Genomic DNA, 16,183 nt, shown 5'->3' with positions numbered 1-16,183 from the left:
TGCCTGCCGAGTCTCCTCACCTCGTGGCAGGCGGTGACTGACTCGTGCTGTTGGTACGCCCTCAGCCAGGTGGTAGTCGCAGCCCTTCCGTGCAGGGCACACTCTGACAAAACACGTCCCCCAGTGGCACTGGGTCACTGCAGCGCCCTTCCATCAGGTACTGTTACGGCCAGGCCCACGGGCGGAGGGAGAAAGCGACGCTTGGAGAAATGGAGCGACTTGCCCCTGGTGACACGGTCGGGAAATGATCCAGTCGGGACTTAAAACCAGGCCATCTGTCACGAGGCCCCTTCCACTGGGCACACCTCTCCCACGAGGCACCCGTGGGAGCGAGTGCACTCAGAGGAGAAAGGCTCGGTCCACGAGTGTGAGTGTCCCCCGTGGAGGACTGGGGTACAGGTTCGTCTGTGGAAGGCACAGGTGACCCAACACTGTGGAACTGCCTCGCCCTCCTTTCCCTGGTATTGCCTGAACACAGCTGACCCCAGAGCTCTCCCCGGAGCTCAGTCGTACAGACCAGATCTTTCTAGAGAGGGAAGTGAGTGAAAGGTGTTGCTCAAACTGACCTTTGAACAACCGTGTTTATTCTCAGAATGTTTGCGAAGAGTAACACTCGCACCCAAATTTCAGCCTTGTGAGAGGGGGAAAAAAACCCAAACCTGAAACCAACACCATGGAGAGAGCAAGCCCTGCCCGCCGGCTCCCACCGCTCCCTGCGCCTGGTTCGTGGGGAGGCCTGTCGCCTCCTCCAGCCGCCGTGCCTTGCTTTTCTATCACGGACACACGAAGCAGCTCCTTCCAAAGGGGGACCAATATTTGATGTCTCAAGGCCAATCAGCGGGACTCCTTTTCTCCGGCAACAAGATCTCTCGCGTACACTCTCTCCACCTTTGCTGCCAGGACTCTCAGAGCTGATTCAGTGCTCAATTTTCTTACCTACGTAACTTCACATTCAGGGTGGACGTTACCACCACCTATATAGCTCTGATTTGTCTTTCTAGCTTTATTTATTACTGTTTTTTGTATGTGTTTATAGTTTACATGACTTCAAATATTTGGGTGGGGGGAGTACATGGGGATGGATACACTGGTATGAACCGAAGGTAGAAAGGACAGAAGCCTCGTCAAGCAAAAGCTCAGAGACGATTAACAGTGGAGGGTGGTTTGTACTCAGAAAGCACAGAGTTACTTGAAGTGGAAAAGGGACTTGGTGTCACATTTACGTGTTGGTCTGGAGACCCAGCAGCTGCCCCCGAGGCCCGAAAGGCTCATCCAAACACAGTGGTGATGTCTTAGACGGTGTGCGTTAAAAGGAAACCACCAGCAGGTTCCAAACACCCTCCCACACCCCAAGGCCTCCGGCCTGCGTTCACAGAGGCGGTGCAGGCGCACATCGAGGCAGCATGAACAGGAGGACCTCGAGCTGCCGGGCACCCCAACCAGAAGCGCACACGTAAGGCAGGGCTCCGGCTTGTCCATCCTGTGAAGACGCCCACCCTGCTGCTTCACAGGCCGCCAGCCCACGGGAAACCGACAGCCTCGCCCGCCTTTCCAGCGACAACTAAAACCAAGAAGTCTGTCTGTGTGGCAAATGTCCTGTGGAGCAGGTAGGCTCTGCGACTAGCCTCCCAGTGGGACTCAGGCTCCGCGGGTGGTTTGGGGCCCCTTCCCCACCCACCCCATGTGCTCTTCCGCCAAAATCAACCCAGAGCCTGATGCCACCCACATGTGGCTCTCTAGGTGTGCATGGAGCGTAGGTGGGGATTCTGCCCTCTCCGCCCCTTTGCTGGCCCCCAGCCCAAGGCCACCTCCCCTGGTGTGGACCCTGCAGGGAACGGGAGGTGGGTGGGGACCTGCAGCACCAGAGGGCCCTCTCCCTCTCATCCTGGGTCCAGTCGGGAGCTGCCCACCTTTCTGGCCTTTTGGGGCTCCTTGCCCCTTATAAAGTCTCCCAGGGGAGGACACCTCCCTCCAAGGAAGACCACCAGGACCTCAGCTCCAAGAACCTCACCTTCCTGCTCATGGGAGCTCCCCCACTGGTGCCTGAGAACCCTTTCGGGTACAGCCCTCTCACCTCCTCTCTTTTCTGCTCTCCTTCCCCCTCCCTTCCTCTAACTTCTCCCCCTCTCCCCTCCCTGGCCCTCCCTGCCCGGTAAGGGACCTGTTGAGATGCGGTTGAGATCACGCCCTGCCCGGGCCCACCGCATTCTTTGCTGCCTGCCGTATGTGAGCACAGACCCCCGGATGCCCCCATGGGCCCTGGGCCCACTGCCCACCTTACCACTGGGTCCAGCATTTGATCTCGAATAAATCTGCTAAGGCCAGAGTCCAGCTGGCCCACTGAGGGGACTGGTGCTGACAGTGGTGGTGATGTGACAAAGGGGGGCCTCAGTCCATCCAGTTGGGGGGCAGTGGGGCCACCGGGGCCTCTGGCTCTTCTTCTCGTCCAGGTAACAGGCCCTCCACAGGGTCTGGGAGTTCAGGCCGGACAATTTGGGGGTTCCTTATGGGGCAGAGGGGTGGAACAAGCAGATGGGCCCCAGCAGCTGTCCCAGCTCCAGGTAGGGGCTAGGTCTCTCTTCCTTACCACAAGAATTGGAGGGCTCTTGCTTCCAGGGAGGCCTCAGGGCCAGAGGCGATGGGGGAGGCTCATGGGGCCCCACTGGTCTCCTTGCCTGGGGGTACACAACTCCCGCTCCCTGGGTCGCCAGCCTCACTAGCCTCCCCAGCCTCACCGTGGATGCTCTTCATGGAGCCCCGCCCCCACCCCGGCCCTGGGAGCACCTGCCCCACGCTCCTGGCCTCCTGACTTTCCTTCCTCTTTGCCTTTTAGGTCCCAGATGCCCACCCAGTCTCTTCCGTGGGTGGTTTTGAGGTAGGGGATGAGCCAAAGTACTTTGGGGCCCCCTGCAGGGCCATCCTGACACACAAAGGTGTCCCTGGTGGGGTGGGCTCTGGGGATGGGAGCCCCCCGCACAGGAGGCTCCCAACGCAGCTCCAGAAGCCCTTCCCAGGCGCCTCGAGGAGCTGGCCCCAGGCCGTAGGAGGGCAGGGCAAGCACCGCCCGGCAGCATGTGGCTGGGGCTGGCAGCCTCCCACGCCGGAAGTGGCTCATTGCATGGAAGGCCCTGGTTCTGGGGAACTGGACCTAAAGCTGAGGCACCAGGGACAGCTTCCAGCCCATTGTCCTGCTTTCAGTGAGGGTGGACGACAATTTTAATTTGGACATGAGACTGAGGTTAAACCCGGGTGGGAAGTCACTCCAGGCAGGAGATGGGCTGAGTTGTGGGGTTAACAACAGGGGCTGTAAAGCAGGGTTCCAGTTCCAGGTCAGCTCCACACAATTGCCTTCACCTGAGGGCTAGAAAATGCTTGCGGATGCCCCATCAGACAGGGTCTGGGGTGGGGCCAGCATCTGGGACAGCTTTTCCCAGACAGTCGGCAGGATATCGGGGCATCCGTTAAGCCAGGCCAGGAGGATGAGAGGCCACCTTCCCAGGAGCTCAGAGCAGCAGAGGGGGGGAGCCTGGGCCTCCTCGTGGGTGCTGGGCACCGGCCCCACCTGCTGGCCTGCTCTTCTGCACTGCACTCCCAGGCTCCCGTGCAGCGGGTCCTCCAAAGAAGTAGGAGGCTCTGATCCTGCACTGGGTTACCGGGAGGAGGCAGGGCTGCTGGCACAGAATGTTCTGGCCTTGGGGCAGCTCCCAGCCACGGCAGCAGCCCGAGGTGGCTCCTGGCGTTGCCTTCCTGGAAGTTCCGTCCAGAGTCTGATTTCTGCCCACTGTCTGTGAGCCCTCAATAAATCTCCATGTGCTTAAATCAGCTGGAGTGGATCATGTTGTCTGCAGCAACCTCCCCCCACCACCCACCCCGTTCAGACCTCTCCCTGCAGAATCCTGTTCATCACAGACTTGGCTGTGTGATGGAGCCAGACCTGCCAGCCCATGGCTTAGAGGAGCTGGGTTCTCAGGGGGGCCGGACCGAATGGCCTGTGGGACTTGGTGTGGAAGTCAGCAGCTGCTCTCAGGCCTTGGGGTGGCCCAGGGGCTGCCCACTGGGAGGGGCCAGCACCATGAAGTCACTGGACGGCTTAGACGGGGCCGAGTTTGCTCAAAAGGGGCCTCTTGCAGTGGGCTGGCATGGTAGAGAACATTTCAGTTTTCAAACGAGAAACCCGAGATGGTGAGGTCTGGAGGGGAAATGACCAATTCAGGAGTCGGCCGGAGTGGGCAGAGCTGGACTGGAATCTCGGCCGGGGCCTGGAAGTTCTCACTCTGGGAAACATGCTCCCTGGAGCGTTGTCAGCAAACAAAGAGGTGAGTCCTGGGTTAGGCACAGGCCCGAGGCAGTGAGGCAGAGCAGCCTGGGTTCGCAGTCCAGTCTGGGAGGCTGGAGCCAAGCACCCAGGCCACTACATCTGTAACCATGGCAACAACACTGGTGGGAAAGAGCAGACTTGGGGTTGGCTGCCAGGCGCAGCTGGCGATGTTAGCCAGCCATTCTGTGCAGAGAGAGTGGAGACGCAGCATCCCAGTGGGACAGGCTCACCGGGCTGACCTTCCCTGTGAGCCCCGCTGCTCTTGGTGAGGAGGGGGCCTTCGAGGAAGGGCCACAGAAGCCATGGAAGGAGAAACTACCAGGGAGTAGGTAGGGGGTGGCCAGCAGGCCCGGAAGGGGATTCTAGATGTAGAATCACCCGCCCTGTAGCTTATGTAGCAGCCCACCCTGGCAGATGGGGAAACTGAGGCACAGAGAGGTTAGATGACTAGGCCAAGGTCATGAGAGCTGGGGAACGCCGACTTTGGTTGTGACCAGGCTGCTGGGCAGCAGTGGATGGCAGATGGACGTCCAGTGGCCATCCACAGTGCCTTAGCAGCCAGGCAGAGAGTTGGAAAAATTAAGATTTGGAGAAAACTGCAAAGGGAGACCAGCTATCACCCACTCTGTGCCTACTCCTGGCCACCAGTGCTGGGTCCTGCTGTCTCTCTGCGGGAGATGCTTGGACTTGGTGGAGCTGACCGGAGGGTTGCCCTGCGCGTGGCCAGCAGGACCCAGCGCCCCACCAGGCTCCCCGAGCTTTGTGGTCTCTGTGGAGCCACCGTGGACGTCACTGGGCTGAGGGCTCAGAATGGACGCCAGACTTCCTGTCCTCGCCCTGGGCTGAGGGGTCATCTTCAGATCAGAGCCTGTCAGTCTGGACAGCACAGCAATGAGGCCACCAGGCCCGAGGTCTTCCAAGCCAGGAGCTTGCACTCTCCTCGCAAACCGAGAGGCAATGCCTGGCTCGGTTTTAACTGCTTCGCAGCCCAGGAGAAGCACCTGGGCAGGCCGGGTTACCCCTCGGCGCAGCCGGGGATGCTGGCTGCAGGACACGCACTCCTGACTCGCGGGTGTAATGCATCAGAATTGAAGCCTGTGCTCACTGTCGAGATTCCCTCTGTTGTGAATTTTGCTCACGCCCTTTGCTCTCCGTCCTGTGTGGGGGCGTCGGGTGTCCATTGGTTTGTTAGAGTGTGACAGGGAGCACTGACTGTTGGAACGAGACAGGTCCCCAGCCTGTGCTGGGATCGCACCGTCACTTACTTATATCTTAAGACAACACGCAGTGGATGGACATCTATCTGTCTGTCTTCTGTATCTTCTCCTTCCATTTTCTTCCCTTCTCACTTCCATTATTTTTACCTTTAGAAAGCTTTCCTCCAAATAGGATAACAAAGTCTGTTCTAGAATCTTTTGCTTTCCAATATCTGTGACATTAATGTTTCCAAATTATGCCAACACTCATTTCAGTCGTTTAATTTCAGTATAATTTAATACACCTGGCAGCCAAGAGTTTCCTAATTTTTCCAAGTAGTTGAGACTATTAATTCTTCGAGATGCTCTATGATCACTTAATTAATTTAAAAGGCAAACCTTGGGGTTTTGATTGGCATTGCATGGACGTGAGTCTGCAGCAGAGGGTGGGGAGCCTACAGGGCAAGTCCAGTGACCCTGACACCAGGGGCGATAACACGCTGAACAAGGGTAACCTCATCGGCAGTCCCCCACTTCCTAACTCGGCAGACTATGAAACAGGTGAAGCCCGGTCTTGGCAGGACCAATGGAACCGGCGTGACTCTGCAGCATCTGGTTGTCCTTGGCCTTGTTCGGGGTCAGGAAGTCAGGAAGTCAGGAAGTCAGGAACAGATGCATGGACAGTACTCCAGAAGCCATGACCGCAAAGGAAAATGCAACTTGTACAAAGGTGCCCTCACAGTGTCGTTCACCACAGTGAAGACTATGGGAGAGAATCCCCTTGGATTAACCGGGCGACAGCCCAGCAGAGTCGGGCCGACTGCCACCAGGAAACAACACGCTGGTCCAGAGGACAGGAATGTGGCCTGTGAAACCGTGCGCAAATCCACACGAAGCCTCATGCCGCCTCGCAAACAGGACGAAAACCAGGCCTTACTTGAAAAGCTGTAAATATTTTAATCTTCTCTGCATTTCCTCCTCTTGTTTGCAAGTTCCTAATGTAAACAAGCCTTGATTTATGGTTCTTCTTTTCACTGGCCAGAACAGAGACTGGACAAGGTGCCATGGATGAGGTGGCACTGTCTGATTTCTGAGGAAGCCCTGGGCAGGGACACGGTGGCTCTGTGTGTGTGTGTCGCTGTGCTGGCGGCCTGGTCGTCTGCCTCCTTCCTCCCCAGCCCCAGTGCCCCCTGCCCATGGTGAGCTGGACCTGGCAGTGCCACCCGAGGGGCAGAGAGAAAATAGGACGTCTGGGTTACCCCAGGGAGAGGAGCCGTGAAGGGTGTGTGGTTGGGGGTCATGGACGGTGCTGTTTGCCCCTCCCCCAGGGGTAAACTGAGGCTTGAGGATGAAACAGTGGCAGGTGGGACTAAACTCTGGATGCTCGAGTGCCTCGGCCTGTCTGAGCCCTGTGCTCTCCATGGAGAGAGGACAGACAGGAACAGGCTCAGAAGACTGTGGAGACTGGTGGGCCCCGAATCTGCAGAGCGGCTGGTGGGGGCAGGGTGGGGGTATCCAGGGGAGCCGCTGGGGCAGCTCTAGCCTGAGGGCATCTGCTGGAGAAGCCTCCTTGCTCAAGGCTGCCACCTTGCAGAGGGCCATCTGCTTTCCCAAATTCACTGATTTCATTGTCTGCCCCCGTAAAGCCAACCGGAGTCAACGTGTAGATGAATCGTCCAGGCGTGGGGGCTGGGGTCTCAGAGGCCCCGCTGTGCTGCCGGCCTGGGTGTGCACCCCACCTCTGTGGGCACTTCTGGGGGTCCTGCAGAACAAGCCCTGAGACGATGAGCCACTCTGCCCCACTGGCCCTGCAGCACCCCCCCCAAGCTGTGATCCTCCTTTTGTCCCCCTGCCTCAAATCTGAGTTAAAATCAGCCCCCTGCCCCAGCAGCCCCCAAGAAGTGTGGCTTGTCCCCCGTTCCCCTCTCAGGGAGGGTGGGCGGATTGAGCCAATCAAAGCACAGGATGCTCACCTGGATCTGAAGTTTCAGGTGAACGACTGCACTCCTTTAGGGAAGCTCCTGCGCAATAGTTGGAACAGATACATTTAGAAGCATTCCTGTCTCTGTGACTCGAGATTACCTGCCATCCTGCGTTTTATCCGACACCCTCAGCCCGCCCTCCTGGACCAGTGGGTCTGGAGCCGTCACCATAACCCCGAGGCCCTGACACTCTGGGGCCCCTGGCTTCCCAGGGCGGGAATGTGGCCAGGCCTTAGAGACAATGACAGCGCGGATGTGGGGGCCTAGCAGGGACACCGGCTGCAGCAGTGGGGCCTGGTTTGGAGTGGGAGGCACATCCTCTTTCTTCAGAATACTGAGTGTGTACATGGCGGTGGGGGAGTCCACGCCTGTGGATACCCAGGGGGACACCAGAGCCTGAGACCTCCCTCTGACGGGTCCCCTCACCTGGCCCCAGACCTCTGGACCCCGCCCTTTTTTCCCTGGGGAGGAGACAGCTTCGTCTGAGGCCAGCGCAGCTGTCCCCAAGGCACACGGAGCACTAGCTGGCCTGAAGTTGGCTCTGGGAAAAATCTCTGGCCTGGAGGTCAAGAGGGCCTGCTCCGAGTCTGCAGGTCCCAGATCTGACTGCGCTGGGGAGGAGCAGGCTCAGCGTAGGGCTCCTTCCTGGGTGGAGGGGCCTGGCCTGTCCTCACACAGACCTGACCGTGGGGCGCCAGGGCTCCAGTGGGCTGGAGCTGCCCCTGAGCTCCGGCTGTGTGATCATGGGCAAAGAATCACTGAGAGTTTTAAGGTAGAAAGAGCAGAGCGTTCAACCAAGCGTGGGGCCCTCCTGCCCCTGAGCTGGGGCTCCTGCCTCCCATTCTGCAGGGTGTTCACTCTCCCGGAGCGGGCTGGTGTGGACGACGGAACAGGCCTGGCCTGGCTACCACCGGCGGTCTCCTGGCTCTGTGCGCACCCCACGGGCCTTCCCGGCAAAGCCTCGGCACAGAGCATTCCCCTTCTACCCAGAAACCTGCCCTCCCCACCCCAGGCTCCCGAGTGCCATCCTGTTCATCCCGCAGCAGTCCCAGGGGGGTGAGCGGCCCCCACCTGGTGTAGGGTCCAGGGCAGTGGGCAGGGGGAAAGCGGGTGAGTGCTGGCCCAAGGAGGTGGCCCAAGTCTGCCCTGCACACCCACCAGCTGCAGGGTCAGGGGAGGCAGCCTCACCGCCCCCTCCGCAGCCGTGGGCAAACTGAGGCCAGAGGAATTACTCTCTGCATGAGAGGTGTCCTCTGCCTACATTGGTGACGAGGGCCCACAGGTGGTGTCTGGTCCCTGGGACATGCTCACCGAGAGTCAAGGCCCCGCCAGAAAGACACAGATGCGGTCATGCTCTTTGTAGAGAGCATCATAAATATATTCGGTGTAGACAAAATACAATAAATAGCTGGTATGAATGTGTAGAATAGCATCAGGCCTGTTCCCCGTCTGGGCTTGCTGACCGGGGCAGGGTGGTGGGGCCGGAATTCGATGGCCCTCTTCAACCCCCACGTCCAGGCTTCCGTGGGGAAGCTGAGCAGGCTTTTGCTTATGAGGTAAAAAACTGTATGCACTTTTCCTTTAAAGCGAAACCCCTGCAAAGCACCCAGACGTGCAGGGCAGCTCCGGTTTCCATCTGAATGCCCATGGGTCACCTGCTTCTGCCCGCAATGGCTACCAGGCCAGAGAGGTGACAGATGTCCCTGGAGGAGGGCCAGGGACGGTGAGATGACAGCTCTGGAAGTGATGCTGCCTGGGCTCATCACCCCCCCCCAACCCCCGCAGAGGTTCCAGGACTTCTTAGGTGGGATTCTGGGGTGCAGGGAGGTGGGTCCTCTTCCTGGGGCCCGGGCCCATCACCCCGTCCTGAGCTTCAGCACCCGGGAGAGGGGCTCCTTGGCGCTGGAGTAGACGAGGTAGGAGCCAGCTGTGGTGCGGAAGGTCTCCCAGTCCCTGCAGCCGAAGGTTGGGAGGCTGTGCACGGCCACGAAGCCTTCGTACCCCTGCCACCTGCGGGAGAGACGCGTCAGCCTCGGGACTGGCGGCCCGAGCCAGGCTGCCTGCCCGTCCAGGCTGCTCACTCCCCCGAGGCTCCCGCCCCGCCCAGTTTGCAGCCTGGCCCTCTGTGCTCCGCTCCAGGCCGCCATCTGCCTCTCCCACATGCACAGCATGGCGGGCCACGTGTCCCCACGCTGCACAGCTTCCCCGGGTCACAGTCTCAGGGTGCGGTGCTGGGAGCATGCAAAGAGGAAAACAGGCCTGGAAGAAGGAGCCTACCCTGTCCACAACCCCGAAGCTTTTCGTATCCACCCAGGGACCCGCCCCCAGCCCAGAGCGCCCTCAGGCCAGCCCCAAAGCTGGGGTGGGCAGGGTAGGGGGGTAGGGGGGTGTGAGGGTGGCAGGGAAGTGTCCTGGAAGTTGCAATGGGTTCACTGTAGGGGCTGAGCCAAAACCCTCCCCACTCCTGGGGTCACGGTTGGCATGGAGGCACACGCCCTCAAACACACACCTGTGACACACAGGTGTGGCACTCCCATGCGGAGGAGGCGTGCCCGCAGCACACTGCTCTGTGACCCCATGACCCCCCCTCCAAGACTGGATCCCAAACACAGCCCATGGCCCGGTGTCCACACAGTCCGTGGTTCCTGGGGTTCGCCTTCAAAAGGGATTTATTGACAGGTGGTTCCATTTTTGTAGAGTGAGTTCTCCCAGAAGGGCACCTGGGCCGAAGGCACACGTAGTTTTAATATTTTTCCAGATTACTCTCCAGAATGGCTGGTGATTTCTGTCCCGATGGGAAGGGGCCGGGGTGCCCCCACCTCCACCCAAAAGGACGGAGGGAGGAAAACGCATCACCCTAGTATGTTGAGAAAAACTCCTAATATGTTTAATCACATCTTCCATTTTGCTTCTGGAAATTCCTGTTCATATATTTGGTCATTTTTGTGAATTAAAAAATCTTTTATTGCTTTGTAGGGGGTTCCTCTTCTATCACACGTGTGGTAAATAGTTTTGCTTTTGATTTTGAATAGGACATCTTTTTCCATGAAAAAAAATTAAATTCAGGTAGTCAGCCTGTGACCTATTTCTAACCTTCTTTAAGGAGATTTCTATGTCTTCTCGTATATCTATCTTAGCAACTTCTCCTAATATTTCTGTTGTTTACTTTGTTTTACAGTTAGATGCTTAATCCTCAAAAACCTTATTTTTCTATATAACATAAATATACATTATATGTATTATTTGGTATATAATATGAAACAGGAATATAGCTTTGTTTCCTTCCAGATGGACAGAAAATTACATAAAAATTATTTTACTAAGTAATAATTATTTACTTATTGAGTTACTTTCTTATGCCTCATTTTCTCATTGGCTTGAAATACAACACTTATCACACTGAGTAGCCATGAGCCGTCGGCTTTCCTTGGGATTGTGTCCTGTTCCACCTGCGGACTTGTTGACTTCTAAGATGCTGTCAGGGCCTCCTTCACTGCTTTTATTTTATTTTTTTATTTATTTTAAAAGATTTTATTTATTTATCTTTAGAGGGGAAGGGAAGGAGAGAGGGAGAGAAACATCAATGTATGGTCGCCTTTCGTGCATCCCCTGCTGGGAACTGGCCTGCAGGGAACCTGCCTGCAACCCTGGCATGTGCCCTGACTGGGAATCGAACCGCGATTGTCTGGTTCGCAGGCCCGCGCTCAATCCACTGAGCTACACCAGCCAGGGCTCCTTCACTGCTTTTATTTTTCAAAATGTTCTTGGCCATCTTTGAAGATTTATTCTTCCATACGAATTTTAAAATTACTCTGACACGTTGAAAACTCTACAGCAATAAATTAGAAAGCCTAAAGAAAACGGATTTTCCTAGGAAAACTTAGAGGACCCAAATTGTCCCAAGAAGAGACAGACCACACGATTACACTGGTGACCACGGCGGAAACAGGACACTGAACAATGGACCAGATGGTTCTAGAACTGAATTTAGCCTAATGGTGAAAGGAACGGGTAAGTCCTACTGTCGAAGCCAGTCCAGCCCAGAGCCGTAGGTGGAAGCTGTACTGCGCGTACCTATTAACAGAGGCTCCACTCCCAACTGGGTAAAGGTACGGCCCCCAGAGAAAACCACAGAGCAATTTCGTTTCCTATTAAAGACGCAAAACTCTTAAATCATTCATGAACAGTTGGTAGCCGGTGGCATAGTAAGTAATTACACATTGTCTAGTGGCATTCATCCCAGGAATTCGAGGAAACCTCTCATAAGTCATTACGCCAGCGGATTATGGGAGAGGAGCCACCGCCTCGGCTGAGGAACGGCCAAGGGCCCCACGCGGCCGCTCGCGTTCTGGTCACGCCCCGCGACACTGAGCCTGCTCTTGTCAAATCAGCAAGACGGGGCTGCTGGCGAAGCTGTTCAAGATCATTCGGGAAGTTCCAGCTCATTGAGGACACTAAGTGAGCAGTGAACACAGGAGAAGGAAAGAGGCAAAGTTGCTTTTATTCAGAGGCAGCTTTGCTCTTCGAACCCCCGTGGCACGCTGCTCCAGAGACTGACCATTTGGTCCGGGGACTGGGGAAAAAATGTGTCCCGAAAAGCAGCTGGAAATGGACAAGCCGCAGGTGTTATGCATACGATACGTGGCCAACACCCAGAAGCGACTTTAACAGGGATGCCCCAGTGCCTACGCCAGGGCGTAAACTCTCACCGAAGGACAGGTGATGAGTGGAGAGACACACCGCAGTCCCGGAGGGAACATTTACTAAAATAAACTATCAGTAGCTCTCCGATTACTGAGCCTGCACACTCCATCCGAGCCAGACTCCGAAGTCGTGAGCATTAGTGACATGGATCACCTGGCTAGTAACCCCGGGGACAGGACCCAGACCCAGCCGCGCTCGGGGGGGGCAGCCCCAAGCGGCCCACTGGCTCTGAGCCTGGTCACTGGCAGGGAGTGGGGTCTACCCCCAGAGAACCAGGTGGGGACGCAGGGTGTGGCCTTCAGCAGCTCTTTACCTGTAAATAATACTGTTTACGGAGAAGGTATTTCCATCAAAGGAATTGGCAACCACCAAGAAGTAATCTTCTCCCACCGAGAAGAACTCCCAGTCCAGAGCGCTGTGGGAGCAAGGGGACAGATGTCAGGGGGCCAATGTTAGGGCACAGACGTTAGGACACAGAACCTGAGGTGCTGCCCGGGCTCCGGAGATGGTTTCTAGTTTTGGTTCCTAATCCCAGAACTCAGGGCCCAGGTCCCACCCCAGACCCACAGAGGAGGGGCTGGGCGTGAGGCGGGCGACCTTATCAGACACAGGGGAGTTTAGTCATTCACTTAAAATTAAAAAACAATAATTTTGCTAAAATATACATAACATGAAATTTATCATTTTAACCATTTTTAAGCGCATGGCTCACTAGTACCATCCATCTCCAGAACTTTTCGCCTTCCCCTGCAGAACCTGTCCTCACTAAACACAAACCCCCCTCCCCCTCCCCCCTCCCCCACCCCCCAGCCTCGGCACCACCATCTACTTTCTGTCTCTATGGATTTGATTCCTGGGTGGGCCCACTCAGCGTCTTGTCCTTTCGTGTCTGGCTTATTTTGCTCAGCATGGTGCCCCCAGGTTTCTCCACGGCACAGTGTGCACCAGGATCTCACTCCTGTTTAAGGCTGAATGCTATTCGGTCTGTGCATGGGCTCCGTTTGCTCCCCGCCAGTTGCCAGCTTAGCCATACCTGCAGGTCGGGATTTCCTGGAACTTGACGAACGTCTGTGCGGTGACATTCAGCTCATAGATGACGGAGTTGATGACGTAGGAATCATTTTGCACTTGCATCTCCACGTCATAACTGTGACTGTTGGCAACAGCAAGAAAGATCCTGTCTCCAATATGGAAAACTTCCCAGTCCGCGGCGCCAAAGGTCTGGGGGCAGCGAGAGGAGGCAGAGAGCACCGGTGAACAGAGAGGCTGCAGGAACAGCCAAGCGCCACCAGGGGGCAACATCCCCCCAGACACACACACAGCAGAGCAATTGGGGCTGGGTCTCCCTCCCTGGCCTGGCTTTGCTTGATTTCCCAGGCACATCAGCTGTGAGCTGCACCATCTGAGGCGCCTGCTTCTTAGCCATCTGTGCCGCCCTTCCTTCAAGGTCTAGCTGTAACAGTGGAGAATTGCAACAGCAGGGAATTGTGACCCCCCCCCCTCCATTCTCTTGTCATTGTTTCCATAAGGGCTGACTCTGACTAACATGCGGCTTGTAGATGAACAGCACGCTTGTGTAAGAATCCTAAGAACTAACTTCAAAATACATAGACTCCAACCTTCAGGCCTCCTGGCTCTGGGAGATTTGCTGACCTTCAACCATGGAGCCAGGATCGTGAAGCCAGGACGACTAAACCAGGATGATGCACACCCGCCCATCGCCTGCCTTATTGGAAGGGACCGAGCTCATCTGCATGTAAAGAACCTTTCAACCCCCTCCCTTGATCTCTTTGTTCTGTTCCCCTCTCCCTCCTTATAAAAACCTCTCCCTCCACGGAGAGGTGGAGGTGGGCTTTGAGATGTGAGTCCCCATCTTCCAGGTGGCCGGCACCTGAAAATAAATGTTCCTTTACATCAGCACCTGCCTCATGGGTACTGGCTTTTGTAGTGACAGATTGCCGAACTTGCTTTTGGTTACATAGCTGGAGTAACACCTCTTCCAGGGAGCCCTCCCTGCTTCCTCCAATCTGGCCATGACCTCTGAAGCAACCACTAGGTTCCTCTTGTGTTTCTTATTATGAGCTGCTCCTGCCTGGGGGGTCTCTTTTGGTTCCATTCACAGCCCCATCTCCGGATTCCCTTGCACGCCATTGCTCCATAGATCACTTGTCACCCTCGAGGATGAGGTGTGCAGGGTCAATAGGTCTGGACTTTTGCATGAGTGGCCAGCTATGGAGCATTTGCCCCAGGCCTCGAGTGGCATGAGCTGATTGGCAGGTGGGGCCCATGAGCAGGAAGCATGTGTCCAGTTTACAGCCAGCGTCTTGGGGGAATGGTGACACCTGTGCTCAGGGAGGAGAGGACCAGAGAAACCCAGATCCAGGGCCCAGCCTGAGCCCTGAAGAGAGAGGACAGGGGCAGGAAATGAAGGGAGACACTTTCCTGGGGAGCAAGGGGCAGGGCCAGCCCCGGAGGGCGACCACACCGATGACAGTCTTGGGGGAGAGAGGGAGACTGTGGCAGCGCCCTGCAGGGGTCTGTGGCAGATGCAAGAGCGTGTAAATGCTCTTGGAGGCCCCAAACCATGGCCTGTGCAGGCTTCAGGGGTCTCAGCTCCCGTGTGAGCAGAAGGGGGTCGAGGGCCGCAAAGGCGCAGGTGGTAGACTCTGCATGGACGTGGCCCTTAAGTGTTTCTCCTCCAGGCCCTCAGCTTCTGACACAAACGGAGAGACTTGCATCAGACTGACCCTGATGCCGGTCACAACTGTCACTCCGGACACGGCACTTACACAGAACACACAACCGTTCAAAGGAGAAGGGCCAAGGACAGGCAGAGCCTGGAGGAGTGCGCCCCTTGAACACAGGTTTATCTGACATCTCTTCTGAGGGTGCTCCTGGTGTTCAAATGGGCATGGCAGGCCAGTCAGGCGAGGGAGTCCAGGGGAGCCCATGGGAGCTTCCAGAGGGTCCGGAAACAGAGGCCAGCAGCCCCAGGAGGGAGGGAGCCACAGAAGGGACCAATATCTCCATACAAACTTCTCTCAAGTCCTCGCCTGGTTCCTGAGTTGCACGTAGGGAAAAGTGCAGGGTCCCTGAGACATACCGTAGCCAAGGGGCTGAAAGGACCGGCCAGAGACCCGACCAGCAGGGAGCACGGCAGCCATGGGGCCTATAAGTGGAAGAAGGCACAGCAGATGGAAATAGGCTGACCCTGTGCAGACACAGGAGTTAGCAGGCAAAGGCTGTAACGATGGTGGCCGCCCCCAGAGAAGTGTGAATGTAGTGAGCAGCGGGGAGAAAATTCGGAGAGCCAGGAAAACTCTAAAAGGAGTCAAACAGAAATCCTGTAATAGGAAGCATAACATCTGTATTCGTTGATTCGTTGGATGCAGAGCCAATCATCAGTGAACTAGAAGACAGACCAACAGAAGTTATCCTAATTGAAGCATTCAAAGGCAAAAATAGATTATAGTTAAAGCAAACAGCGCCTCCGTGACCCGTGGGGCAACCGAATGCAGCGCCACCTATCGGCAACTGGAGCCACAGAGGAAAGGAAAGGGGAATGAGGCAGAAAGAGCGTTCAAATAAACACAGGCCAAAATTTCTCCAAATTTGATTGAAAACATTGAGGCAAGAGGATCAGAGACCCAAAGTGGAAAACGAGTATTGAAAACCACATGTAGACACAGCCTCTTCAAGTAGCTGAAAACCGACGACAAAGAACATTTTAACAGCAGCCGCCAGGGCACCTCGGACACAAGGCAGCCCGACCTCCCCCCCACGGAGGCGCAGCCTCGACCAGAAAACCCGTTTAAAGTAATGGAAAGCAGCATTCTCCAACCAGTGAAAATATCCTTCAAAAATGAAGGCAAAATGAACTCATTTTCAGACCAAACTTCCCAGCAGAAAGTGGGGGTAGGGCAGACCATCCCTGCTCTGTCCCAGGTCGAGCTGGGGGTTCTCAGCCTGGAGGGGAGGGGCCG

The 16,183-nt window shown here is 56.2% G+C and overlaps 1 protein-coding gene across 1 annotated transcript in view; it reads right to left on the bottom strand.

Annotated features, from left to right (window-relative positions):
* Nucleotides 1-8,861: 8,861 nt before the first annotated feature.
* The window catches only part of TSPEAR (thrombospondin type laminin G domain and EAR repeats), a 40,215-nt gene continuing 32,893 nt past the window's right edge, over nucleotides 8,862-16,183 (bottom strand). Inside the window, exons 9-11 of the mRNA XM_037158219.2 lie at nucleotides 13,234-13,421; nucleotides 12,514-12,615; nucleotides 8,862-9,506 (exon numbers count right to left, since the gene is read on the bottom strand). Coding sequence (XP_037014114.2) covers nucleotides 9,353-9,506; nucleotides 12,514-12,615; nucleotides 13,234-13,421 — 444 coding nt within the window. The 3' untranslated portion in view covers nucleotides 8,862-9,352. The remainder of the gene's footprint in view (nucleotides 9,507-12,513; nucleotides 12,616-13,233; nucleotides 13,422-16,183) is intronic.

Source organism: Artibeus jamaicensis, unplaced genomic scaffold (genome assembly GCF_021234435.1).
Source record: "Artibeus jamaicensis isolate MK-2021 breed Jamaican fruit bat unplaced genomic scaffold, CSHL_Jam_final scaffold_474, whole genome shotgun sequence".
In the NCBI taxonomy this organism is placed as follows: Eukaryota; Metazoa; Chordata; class Mammalia; order Chiroptera; family Phyllostomidae; genus Artibeus; species Artibeus jamaicensis.
Note: the sequence above shows the minus strand (reverse complement) of the source record. Positions and strands in the feature narration are given on the sequence as shown.